At 41.2% G+C, this 12,579-nt stretch overlaps 1 protein-coding gene across 2 annotated transcripts in view; it reads right to left on the bottom strand.

Annotated features, from left to right (window-relative positions):
• The window catches only part of IL15RA (interleukin 15 receptor subunit alpha), a 37,748-nt gene extending 33,244 nt beyond the window's left edge, over window positions 1–4,504 (bottom strand). The window contains exon 1 of one of the 2 annotated variants that reach the window (XM_045857991.1): window positions 3,514–4,504. In XM_045857991.1, the coding sequence (XP_045713947.1) occupies window positions 3,514–3,625 (112 nt within the window). In that variant the 5' untranslated portion in view covers window positions 3,626–4,504. The remainder of the gene's footprint in view (window positions 1–3,513) is intronic. The other variant, XM_045857990.1, reaches the window with a different exon arrangement.
• Between the last annotated feature and the right edge of the window lie 8,075 nt (window positions 4,505–12,579).

Here is a 12,579-nt window from a genome sequence, read left to right as displayed (position 1 = left end):
AGGAGACTGCAAGGCTAGAACACCCAGTGGACAGCTACAGACCACTTCAGAGTACCACCATCCTACCCCTGCACAGCTGATCCATGGAGTAGGGAGGTTGGTGGTTAGTGGTCACAGGTAGTCTTACAGTTGACTGGCCTGGGTAAATGCCCCCCACTGACCTGCCAAAAGCAATCAAGCCTCAACTACAAAAGAAGGGCATACCAAGCCCACACAAAGGGCACATCTCAATTACCTGAGTGATAAGGGAGGCTGTGCCACTAGACCCTACAGAAGCCCTACTACATTAGACCATTCAATAAGGACAGGGAGTCATAGCAGCTCAACCCAATACATAGAAACAAACAGAGGGAGGCTGCCAAAATGAGGAGACAAAGAAACATGGCCCAAATGAAAGAACAGATCAAAACTCCATAGGAAAAAAGTGAACAAAATGGAGATAAGCAATCTATCAGATGCAGAGTTCAAAACACTAGTTATAAGGATGCTCAAGGAAATTCGTGAGGACCTTAACAGCATAAAAGATCCAGTAAGAAATGAAGGATACACTAATTGAAATAAAGAACAATTTACAAGGAAACAACAGTAGGATGGATGAAGCTGAGAATCATATCAATGATTTGGAACATAAGAAAAACAAAACAAAACAACCAACCAGAACAACAAGAAGAAAAAAGAATCCCCCAAAATGAAGATTGTGTAAGCAGCCTCTGGGACAACTTCAGGTATGACAACATTTGCATCATTGGGGTGCTAGGAGAAGAACAAGACCAAGAAATTGGAAATCTATTTGAAAAAAATAATGAATGAAATAGATTGATCTAATTTGGTGAAGGAAATAGATATGCAAGTCCAGGATGTACAGAGAATCCCAAACAAGATGGATGCAAAGAGACTCACTCCAAGACACATCATAATCAAAATGCCAAAGGTCAGAGGTAAAGAGCACCTTAAAAGTAGAAAGAGAAGTTACTTACCTACAGTTGAGTTCCCATAAGACTGTCAGCTGATTTCTTGAAAGAAACTTTGCAGACTTGAAGGGACTGGTAAGAAATACTTAAAGTCATGAAAAGTGGGGAACTACAGCCAAGATTGCTCCACCCAGCAAAGCTTTAAAATTGAAGGGGAGCTAGATTCCCAGAGAAGAAGAAAAAAAACAACAACTAAAGGAGTTTATCATCACCAAACCATTATTATATGAAATGTTAAAGGAACTTATTTAAGAAAAAGTTCAAAGCTATGAACAATAAAATGGCAAAAAATACATATCTATCAACAATTGAATCTAAAAAACAAACTAAGCAAAAGAGAACAGAGACAGAATCATGGACACAGAGAGTGTTTTGATGGTTGCCAGATTGGGGGGGATGTGGGGGGATGGGTGAAGAGGTGAGGGGATTAAGAAGTACAAATAGGTAGTTACAAAATAGCCATGGGGATGTAAAGTACAGCATAGGAAATGAAGTTGCCAAAGAACTTACTTATGCCTGTGACCATGGACATGAACAATAGTATAAGGATTCCCTGAGGGAGTTGGGGGTGCTGGGTGGAGGGGAGCAAAGGGAAAAATTGGGAAAACTGTAATAGCATAACCAATAAAATATAATTAAAAAAGAAAACTAGAAGAAGAAATACAAAGATAAAGGTACTTTAAAAAAAACAGGTGAATGAATTACCAAACTGGGTGATATCTATGCAATGAAATAATACTGAGCAATAAAAAGAAAGGTACTATTCATGCAAGTAACAATGTGGATTAATTCTTAGAATGGTTACTATGAATGAAAGAGTACATACTGTGATAGCATTTACATTAAATTCTATAAAATGCAACAAATTAGTACTGACAGAAAGCAGATGGTTGTTGCCTGTGAGACAGGGCTATTTGGGAGGAAAGGCATATGAAGGACATGAAACCTTTGGTAGTGACTATGATGTTTATTCTCTTGAACATGGTGATTGCTATATGAGTGTATACAATTCCTCTAAATTTATTGAATCATGCAATTTTAATGTATGCAGTTTAGCTGTCAATTATCCCTCAGTAAAGCTGTGTAAGAAAAACTAGGAAACATCAGGAGTTACAGCTGGCAGCATTAACTTTGTAAGACAAAAGCTGTAGTCGATGAGCTTTAGAGATCTGGACTGCAGCGTTCCTCTTTGCACTTTGATAGCTCATTTTTGTTGGGTTCTGACTAAAGCTACATTTCATTTACATGGCTGCTGAAATCCCCTGGCTATCTCCTGCATCTTCTAAAGGTCATGTAGGATACTGGTTAGTCAGCTGGGAGGACCCAACAACATAACTCAGATAACCAGATGGGGGTGGGGGGCTCCAAAGACAGTCTTATGAAAATAAAACTTCATGGAATTCACAGAGCTGTGGGTTTCACACCAGCCCAGCCAGGGTGGATGTCTGTGATCAGGTAGTGGCTAAACTGGTCTGACTGACTGGATGTAAATGATGGGGAGTATTGCCTTAAACACACACACACACACACACACACACACACACACACGGAAGTGAGAGATAGAATGGATTTACTAACTCCCTTGGGGAGTCCATGGATGGCCTTCAGTGGGTCCATGACCCCAAAATTATATGTACGTTTTGTAAATATATGCACTCATGCATTTTTCTGGGCAGAGGGTTCGTAGTTTTCATCAGACCCTCCAGGAGCTTTCAAACTAAAAAGCAGCACCAACATGGATAACACCAGACCCATCTATATCTATCATCCTTTCTTCTCCCTCCACTCTAGCTCCCAGGAGAAAAATCTATCACTCACTCTTTCGATTCTTCCCCCCTGCAATTACATCTCTGTGAACCACATCAAACTATCACCGATTTCATTTCTTCCCCTTTGCGGGGGAGCGCGTACTCCAGGCTGCCCCACTACCCTACGCCCTCCCACAGGTTCCTGCTGCTCAAGAATTTGGAGCTGTTTCCAAATTCCCCGGATGTACAACCTGCCCGAGACGTTTTCTCTCCCAGGGACGCAGTCCCTACCCCGTCCTACCACTCCCCACCCGGGTGATTTGCTTTTTTTCTGAGGGTTTTGATGGGGTCGTCTTCCTCCGAAGTCTACGGAGACTGCCTGCTTTGCAACGTTCGCACAGCTTTCCTCCTAGGACTCGGAGAAGAGCACTCACGATTTCTACAAATTGCAGTAAAACTCCAACTCGGATTTTCCACTGCAAACTCCGAAATTTTTCTTTTGCCTCGGAAATCGGGAAGAGGTCGTATTAAAAGCCTGGCCTCGCAGCTCTCTCCCTTAAGTGACCTGGACAGCCAAGGTGAGTGGGGGCGTAAGGACTCGCGCTCTGCCCCTAGCCACCGCTCCTTCCACGTGTTCCCCGCCAGGAGGTGCAGCGCCCGCTCTGAGGTCGGCTCACACCTCTTTCCTCCCAGACCGACTCGCTGGCGCCGTAGGTGGGGTTCCCAGAGCTGTCTACAGGCGGCGCCCGGGCCTCTTTTCCGCCGCCCCGCCGAGGGCGCACGCCTCTCCTTACCCAGCGTCGCCGGCGGCCGGAGCAGCACCAGCAGCAGCAGCAGCGTGGGGAGGTCGCTGAGCCAGCAGTCCCGGATCCGCAGGCGGGCCATGGCTTTACCCTCGACCACCATCTCCTCGCACTGGCGGGGACGCCTTGCCTCGAGCGTGTGCAAAAGCCCGACGGTCCCTGAGGAGGTGACCGGCGAAGCTCCCTGGACTAGCCGCCTAGCGTAGCATTCGCTTTCGCTTTTGCTTTAGCCCCCGGAGGGCTGGGGAGAGGTGAGAAGCAGGAGAGATCTGTGACTCAGCATCCCCACCCCCTCCTCTAGAAAAAGCCCCGGCTGATGCCCGTGCCGCCGCCCCAAGTCCCTGGAGCACCGCGGGCCGCTCAGAGCAGAGACCCGGGCTGTCACCTGCGGAGGACTGCATTTCTCCCCCCTACTCTCCTCGCTTCTCGTGACCCCAAAAGTACATTCGGTCTCATGTACCCACGCAGAGGAAGTGGGCAAAACCTTCTGGAAGCAAGGTCTTTCCAGGAATCGCGGCCAGTGGACGTCCACACTGGACTCCTGCCCCTCTTGACCTTCCTTAGCTTGTCTCCGCCTGTCGCTCCGACTTCACCTTTTCAAGTTTCCCAGCACTTGTGAGCCTTGGGCTGGCGGGCAAGTGGCCCTGTGCTTCACCTGTCCCTCCAATCACAGTGAGGGAACAGACCTCACTGGTGTGTAACAGCGGAGGGGTAGCCGTGGTGAGGCCGACTGGGGCAGCTGCCCTGGGAGTGCAGCCCGTGCCATCTGCTCACACCTGCTGGAGAAAAGCAGGGGGAGGTGACCAAGTAGAGCCGTGTTCACTGGAAACTACAGTACAAGATCACACTCAGGAAACTGACACTGACGCAAATCATAGCTATATTCAAATTTTGTAAGTTTTCTATGCATTCATTTCTGTGGATTTAGTTCTGTGCAGTTTTCACACCCCCCCCCCCCCACACACACACACAGCGAGAGGGAGATTGAGACGGAGAGAGACATCTGTGACACTGCCAAGATTCAGAGTTCCTATTGCAGAATCATTCACAGCTACCTCCCTGCTCCCCACCCCCAACCACTGATCTTTTCTCCATTGCTGTAATTTCGTCATGTGAAGAATGTTACATAAATGTAATCATACAGTTTGCAACCTTTAGAGGTGGGCTTTTTTCCACTCAGTATTCCCTGGAGACCCATTCAAGTTGCCGTGTGTATCAGTAGTTTGTTCCTCTTTATAAGTAGTACTGACAGTTTCTCTTTTTTAAGTATATTTTACCGATTATGCTATTACAGTTGTCCCATTTTTTCTCCCCTTTATCCCACTTTGCCCGGTTCCCCCACTTCCTCCCACATTCCCCCACTTTAGTTCATGTCCATGGGTCATATATATATATGTTCCTTGGCTTCTCCATTTCCTACACTATTCTTAACCTCCCTGTCTATTTTGTACCTACCAATTATGCTTCTTATTCCCTGTACCTGCCCCCTATTCATCCCCCCACTCCCCTGATAACCCTTCATGTGATCTCCATTTCTGTGATTCTGTTCCTGTTCTAGTTGTTTGCTTAGTTTGTTTTTAGGTCCAGTTGTTGATAGTTGTGAGTTTGTTGTCATTTTACTGTTCATAGTTTTGATCTTCTTTTTCACAGATAAGTCCCTTTAACATTTCATACAATAAGGGCTTGGTTATGTTGAACTCCTTTAACTTGATCCTATCTGGGAAGCACTTTATCTGCCCTTCCATTCTAAATGATAGCTTTGCTGGATAGAGTAATCCTCACCTTTCATGACTTCAAATACTTCTTTCCATCCCCTTCTTGCCTGTAAAGTTTCTTTAGAGAAATCAGCTGATAGTCTTATGGAAACTCCTCTGTAGGTAACTCTCCTCTTTTCTCTTGCTGCTTTTAAGATTCTCTCCTTATCTTTAATCTTGGTTAACTTAATTATGATGTGTCTTGGTGTGTGCTTCCTTGGGTCCAAGATCTTTGGGACTTTGAGCTTTATGGACTTCCTGGAGGTCTATTTCCTTCACCAGATTGGGGACATTTTCCTTCATTATTTGTTCAAATAAGTTTTCAGTTTCTTGTTCTTCCTCTTCTCCTTCTGGCACCCCTAATATTTGGATGTTGGAATGTTTAAAGTTGTCCCAGAGGTTCCGAAGCCTCTCCTCATTTTTTTGAATTCTTGTTTCTTCATTCTGTTCCAGTTGAATGTTTATTTCTTCCTTCTGTTCCAAATCATTTATTTGAGTCCCTGTTTCCTTCTCTTCATGGTTGGTTGCCTGTATATTTTCCTTTATTTCACCTTGCATAGCCTTCACTTCTTCCTCTGTTTTGCTTCCATCTCAACCATTTCTGTGAGCATCCTGATGACCAGTGTGTTGAACCCTGCATCTGATATGTTGGCTATCTCCTTGTCGCTTAGTTCTTTTTCTGGAGTTTTTATCTGTTCTTTCATTTTGGCCATATTTCTTTGTCTCGGTGCATCTATTAAGTTTAAGGGGAAGACCCTTATGTATTCACCAGGGTGGAGCAACCCACTTCATTGCATTGTGGTTCTGTATTTGGGGGAAGGGTCAGAGAGGGAACAATGCCACTTGTTTGGCTCTTTCCCCACTTTCAGTAACTTCCCCCACTACCCATAAGCAAATTGGGTCTTTCTTGTGCTGATTCCCAGATAGGTGGGCTTGTGTCTGTTCTAGGCCTCAATGGGTCTCTCCAAAAAACTCTCCTGTGAGGCTGGGAGCTTCTCCCACTTCTGCAATCCCCACAGGTTTTTACAGCCAGAGGTTTTGAGGTTTTAGTTTCCTGTGCTGGAACTCGTGGGTTGCATGCTTTGTTTCACTTTCCAGTTGTTCCTCTCAGCTTATTCACACATGAATGTGGGACCACCAGGTCTGCCAACCACTGCCTTGCCTGCCTGGTCTGCAGCCTTACTGCCTGTCCTCTCCACCGCAGTTGCCTATCTTCATCCCTTCTACCAGTCTGGATGAATGTTTCTTCTTTAACTCATTCCATACAGTTCAATTTTCTGCCAAGTTTGGTTGTTTTTTGTTTGTAAATTGGTTATTGTCCTTCTTTTGGTTGTTCAAGGAAGCAAAGCATATCTACCTATACCTCCATCTTGGCCAGAAGTCTTTGATAGTTTCTTTTTTAAATGTGTGAACCTGTGCCATCCACACCCAAACAATCTGCTGCTTTTATATTTGTATTAGTTTCCTAGGGCTATCACAACAAAGTACAAAAATGAAGTAGCTTAATAAAAAATTAATGGAATTAATAAGAGAATTTGGTACAGAACCAGTATACAAAATTAATATTTGTCTGTTGAATACAGATCTGTCATCTTCCAACACACTAATAATGAACAATCAGAAGGAGAAATGAGGAAAACAATTCCATTTACAAGTGCATCAGAGAATAAAATATCTAGGAATAAACTTAACCTAGGAGGTGAGAGACCTCTATTCTGAAAACTCTAAGACACTGAAGAAAGAAATTGAAGAGGATACAGACAAATGAGAGTATATACCATGCTCACAGGTAAGAAGGATTAACATTATTAAAAAGACCATACCACCCAAAGCAATTTATAGATTAAGTATAATTCTTATCAACATACCAATGTCATTCTTCTCAAAACTAGAACAAAGAATCCTAAAATTTATATGGAACCACAAAATATCCCAAGTAACCAAAACAATGTTGAGAAAGAAAAATAAAGTTGGAGGTATCATGCTCCCTGATCTCAAACTGTACTATAAAGCTATAATAATCAAAATAGTGTGGTACTGGCACAAAAACAGACACATAGGTCAATGGAACAGAATAGAGATCCCAGAAATAAACCCTCACTTATATGGTCAAGCGATCTATGGAAAAGGTCAACTAATCTACTTCTAGAATGACAGTCTCTTCAACAAGTGTTGGGACAAATGGACAAATACATGCAAAAAAAATGAAGTTGGATCACTCTCTCACACTATATGCAAAAATAAAGTAAAAATGAGTTAACAACTTAAATGTAAGGCCTGAAACCTTATGATTTCTAGGAGAAAACATAGGAAGTAAATTGTTTTATATCAGTCTGAGTAATATTTTTTTTTGGATACATCCCCGTGAGGGAGGGAAATAAAATAAATAAGCAAATGGGACAACATTAAGTGAAAAAGCTTCTGCACAGTGAAGGAAATGAAACCTTCAACAAAACAAAAAAGCAGCCTACTGACTGGGAGAATTTATTTGCAAGTGATATATATGATAAGGAGTTGATATCCAAAGTATATGAAAAACTCATGCAACTCAATAACAACAACAACAAAAACACTATGACTGAAAAATGGGCAGTGGATTTGAAGAGACACTTCTCCAAAGACGGCATACAGATGGCCAAAAGACATATGGACAGATGCTCAATATCACTAATCATTAGGGAAGTGCGAATCAAAATCACAATGAGATACTACCTCACACCAGTCAAAATGGCTATTATCAAGTCAAAAAATAATATGTGTTGGTGAGAATGTGGAGAAAAGGGAACCCCATGCATTGTTGGTAGGACTGCAAACTGGTTCAGCCCTTATAGAAAACAATATGGAGATTCCTAAAAAAAACTAAAAATAGATATACCATGCAACCCCGAAATTTCACTTCTGGGAATTTATCCAAAGAAAACAAGAACACTGATTTGAAAGATATTTGCACATCTATGTTCATTGCAGCATTATTTACAATAGCCAAGATATGGAAGCTGTAATATAAAGATGTTGAATCATTATATTGTACACTTGAAACTAATATAACCACTGTGAGATAGTATGTATAATATGATTAAATAAAAAATAAGTTTAAAAAAATGAGGTGGCTTAAAACAACAGGTATCAATTCTCTCATAGTTATGGAGGCTTGGAGTTTGAGATCAAGGTGTTGGTACGGCCCTGTTCTCTTTGAAAGCTCTAAGAGAGGATCCTTCCTTTCTTCTTCTACCTTCTGGTGCTTGCCAGTAATTCTTAGTGTTCCCAGCTTTATAGTTGCATGACTGTACTTATATGCCCATATTCTCCATCTGTTGTTTTACCTCTGTGTGTATGTGTCCAAACTTCTTCTCTTTATAAGGATACCGGTCATATTCAATTAGGACCCGCTATAATACTAATGACTTCTTAACTTTAACTAGATGATTCCTATAAAGGCCACATTCTGAGGTACTGAGGGTTAGGACTTCAACATATTGTTTGGGGTTGGCACTTCTCCCCATAATAATATGGTGTCTTTATTTCTGAAACAAAGTCCAAGATCTATTTTCTTAGGCCAGAGGAAATGCACTGGCTGTAGGATGGCTGGACTCCTGAGGTATAGTGTCCACACTTCAGGGGTGACTCAAGTGGGAGTTAGTTTGGGGGTCCAAATCAGAGGGCCCGTACAGGGGTGGGAAGTTGGTCAGCAGCCATTACTCAGAGCAGAGCTGAAGCGAAGGACAAAGCTGGGGGGTCAGGAAACACAATGCCAATAGCTGGGTCTTCAGCCATAGGCTGTCCTCTGGAAGGGGATACACAGTAGGCCCTCAGAATGGGAGGTTAAGGTGTCAGACTGGGCCACAAAGAAGGGTATAGCTGTGGCTCAAGGCTAATGGACTCTTATCCTTCCTCTTCTTTCTTCTCTTTCCCCTTCTCCTCCTATTCCTGTACAGCCTCTTCTTCCTTCTTGCTTAAGAATATTAAAACTTTAAATTAAGATGTAATTCACATACATAAAATTTACCATTTTAAAGTATATAATTCAGTGATTTTTAGAGTATTCATGATATCATGCCACCATCACCACTGTCAAAGTCCAGAATATTTCCATCACTCCAAAAAGAAACCTGTACATGTTAGGAATCACTCCCAATCTCCCCTGTCCTTAGTCCCTGGTACTCTAACTTACTTTCTGTCTCTATGGATTTGCTATTCTGAATAGTGCACATAAATGGAATCATACAAAATATTCTTTGTGTCTGGTTTCTTTCACTCAGCATAATTTTGTCAAGGTTCATCTGTGTTGTAGCATGTGTTGGTACTTTATTTCTTTTCATTACTGGATCATATTTTATTAACTAGATTTTGCCACATTTTGTGTATTCATTCACCTGTTCATGAATGAACATTTGAATTGTTTCTATTTTTTGGCTTTTATGACTAATACTCCAATGAGCATTCACGAATAACTTTTGTGTGAACATATGCTTTCTGGTTCCTTGGGTATATACCCAGGAGTGGAATTTTGGAGTTACTGGCAATGATGTCCAACCCATGACCCATAGGCTGCCTGCTGCCTACGATGGCTATGAATGCACCCCAGCACAAAATCATAAATTTACTTAAAACATTTTGAGATTTTCTTGTGATTATATATTACAATGTATTTAATGTGTGACCCAAGACAGCTCTTTTTCCAGTGTGGCCCAGAGACACCAAAAGTTTGGATACCCCTGGTACAGGGTAATTCTAAGATTCTTAGAGGCCAATAAGAAGACTCAGATAGCCATTTAGGAACCAGTCACAACTACTTCTCAGCCTGGGAGTGTGTGTGGGTGATGCTTTTATAATGCTCACCAAATTATAGTGTACTTGGCTTTGGGAGGTTCTGACTTAGGAGCTAAGGCAAGGTAAGTCTGTAGGAATCAGCATAAAGGCATCTAGCCACTGCAGCTAACCTAGGAAAACCAAGGCAGTACGAATGAGGAAGAGGAAATGAAAAAAAAAACAAAACAAAAACAAACAAGTCCACTCACAAAAGGAGTTTTGCTTAAGAGCAAAAAAGCAAACATTGGGTATAAGAGGAAATAATTGATACTCAATGCTGAAAGGATTAAGAGTACCGCATTTACTTATTTTTGTAAATCACACTATATCTGGCTTCAATCTTCTACTTGCCAAGATCAACAAAAATCTGATATCATCCACCCCCCACATACACATGGCAAATAATTCTCTTCCCTTTCCTTGGATTTTGCCAGGACCCAGAAAAAGTAGGGAGAAGCCTGTGACCTGCCTTTTTTGTTACTTCCAGATGGTCATTGTCCAGCCCACCCTCCAGGCTTCGGTCTCTGACTCCCTTCTAGGTGGCCCATCTCCATTCCCTTCAAAACACTATTTGTATATCCATTTATCCTCACAGACAGTTTAGGTTGTTTATCTCAAATTAGCCTAGGTCTTCCTCCAGAAAAGGTTTATTTGGGTCAGCCTCCTTGGTGTCCTGAAATAAAAAAACAATATATAAATTGCATCCCTGGGATGGGAGAACCCCAAATTCTAGAACATAATTTGAGGAAATCACCCTTTTCTTCTCTGTGGTAAATCTTTGGTAGCAAAATCTCCAAGAGACCAATTCATTTTTTGATAACTCAATTATATTAATTTGGCGCCTCATAACCAGAATTTAATCACCTTTGTAGTTGAAAATTTAAACTATGAAATAGATTTTTATTTGAAATATTTTTATCAGAGTAGAGTGAGTTCAACTTTTTAAAGTTTCATTATTTTTTAACTAAAAGTTATTTTGGAATTTTACTTATTAATTGTTGTTAAAAGCTTATTCTGTCCAGTTCCAGATATATGAGAATAACAGGACCTATACTGTAGGGTAGCTTTGAAGAGTAAATGAGTTAACAAAAGCGTTTTGAACAGTGTCTGACATATAAGTGCTCAACAAGTATTAAATAAATAATACATAATATATAATGTTTACTATATTGTCCTTTGTAAACTACCTAAGATGATTATAGAGAAAATTATCAACTAAAAATGTTAAATACAAGGTAGAGGTCGAAAAAGTATTAAAAGGAATATTATGTATGACACTGAGCTGAGCCATCTGTCAAGGCAGGACACCAGAGCACCAGGGAGATGAATGGGAGGCCCCACAGACAGATGGTGAGGGTAGAAACTCCACCCTGAGTGGAACTTCCAACAGCTGGGTCCCATGTTCTCACTTCAGTGTCACAAGACTACATCCAATTAAAATGGTAAACTTGTAAAGAAAACTACCCCACGATGAAGTAGCTTCATGCTCCACTGCCAATTACAGCAGGAGCATCCCCTACTGGCCCTCATCTACCTAAGAGTTCAACGTGGCCTCTCCCTCAGCCCCTGGCGCTCTTTCTTCATGTTCACAAAATAAGTCTGCCCTTTCCCTTCTGCCCCACCTCCTCCCTTACCTTCCTTACCCCTCTGCTGGTGAGAACTTGGAAGAAGAGGAAAGCCTTTGAAGAAACTTCTGCTTTCATCTTTGTTTTTTGTTTGTTTGTTTTATCCCTAAACTCAGGATAAAAGCAAGAATGTGATGGAATATTAGGGTTTTAAAGATGTAAATCCAAGAATTATTTGGGAGTTCCAAACCCAAATATCTATAAGGGCCAGACAGCAGAATTGGTGAGCACAGACAAGTGGAAGTATGCTGGAAGCGCTGGTAGACTGCAAGGGAACAATTGTGTCCATTGACGCTAGGTGTTTTTTATTTTTTAGAAGAAACTTTGAAAATACGGGACCTTGTGTGAAATCTCCTCTTTTACAAGTACTAGTGATTGTTTTGGAGAAAATATCAAAACACCAAGCAAACCAGATAAAGCCCATCTGTAGCCTTTGCAACATCTGATTTATAGTAATTTTTTATTTAGACAGTGATTGTTTCTATTCCTCCACCATAATAGAAACCAGAAATGTTAACTTACTACAATGAGTTTGGTTCATGAATTTTAAAATTTTAGATCCATGACCAATCAAAATAGGTGGCCTTTGATCTCTTAGAACTTTTTGCAAAAAGTTTATTGGAGTGTGCACTTTTTGGCAGAAAAGATCTATAGTGTTCATTGGCTTTTTCAAAAGGGCCCTTGACCTAAAATGTTAAGAATAAAATGTTTACAATGTAATAATATGTGTAATATTTTATACATATTGCAATTTTTAAATGTAAGAATTTACAGATTTTTAAATTTCTATTTTTCTGTTAGAGTTGATATTCAATATGATTTTATATTAGTTTCAGATGTACAGCATAGTGTTTAGACAATTTTATAAT

This window comes from Phyllostomus hastatus, unplaced genomic scaffold (assembly GCF_019186645.2).
Source record: "Phyllostomus hastatus isolate PE091 unplaced genomic scaffold, TTU_PhHast_1.1 phas_scaffold_1674, whole genome shotgun sequence".
Taxonomy (NCBI): Eukaryota; Metazoa; Chordata; class Mammalia; order Chiroptera; family Phyllostomidae; genus Phyllostomus; species Phyllostomus hastatus.
This window is presented reverse-complemented; position numbering and strand designations above follow the sequence as displayed.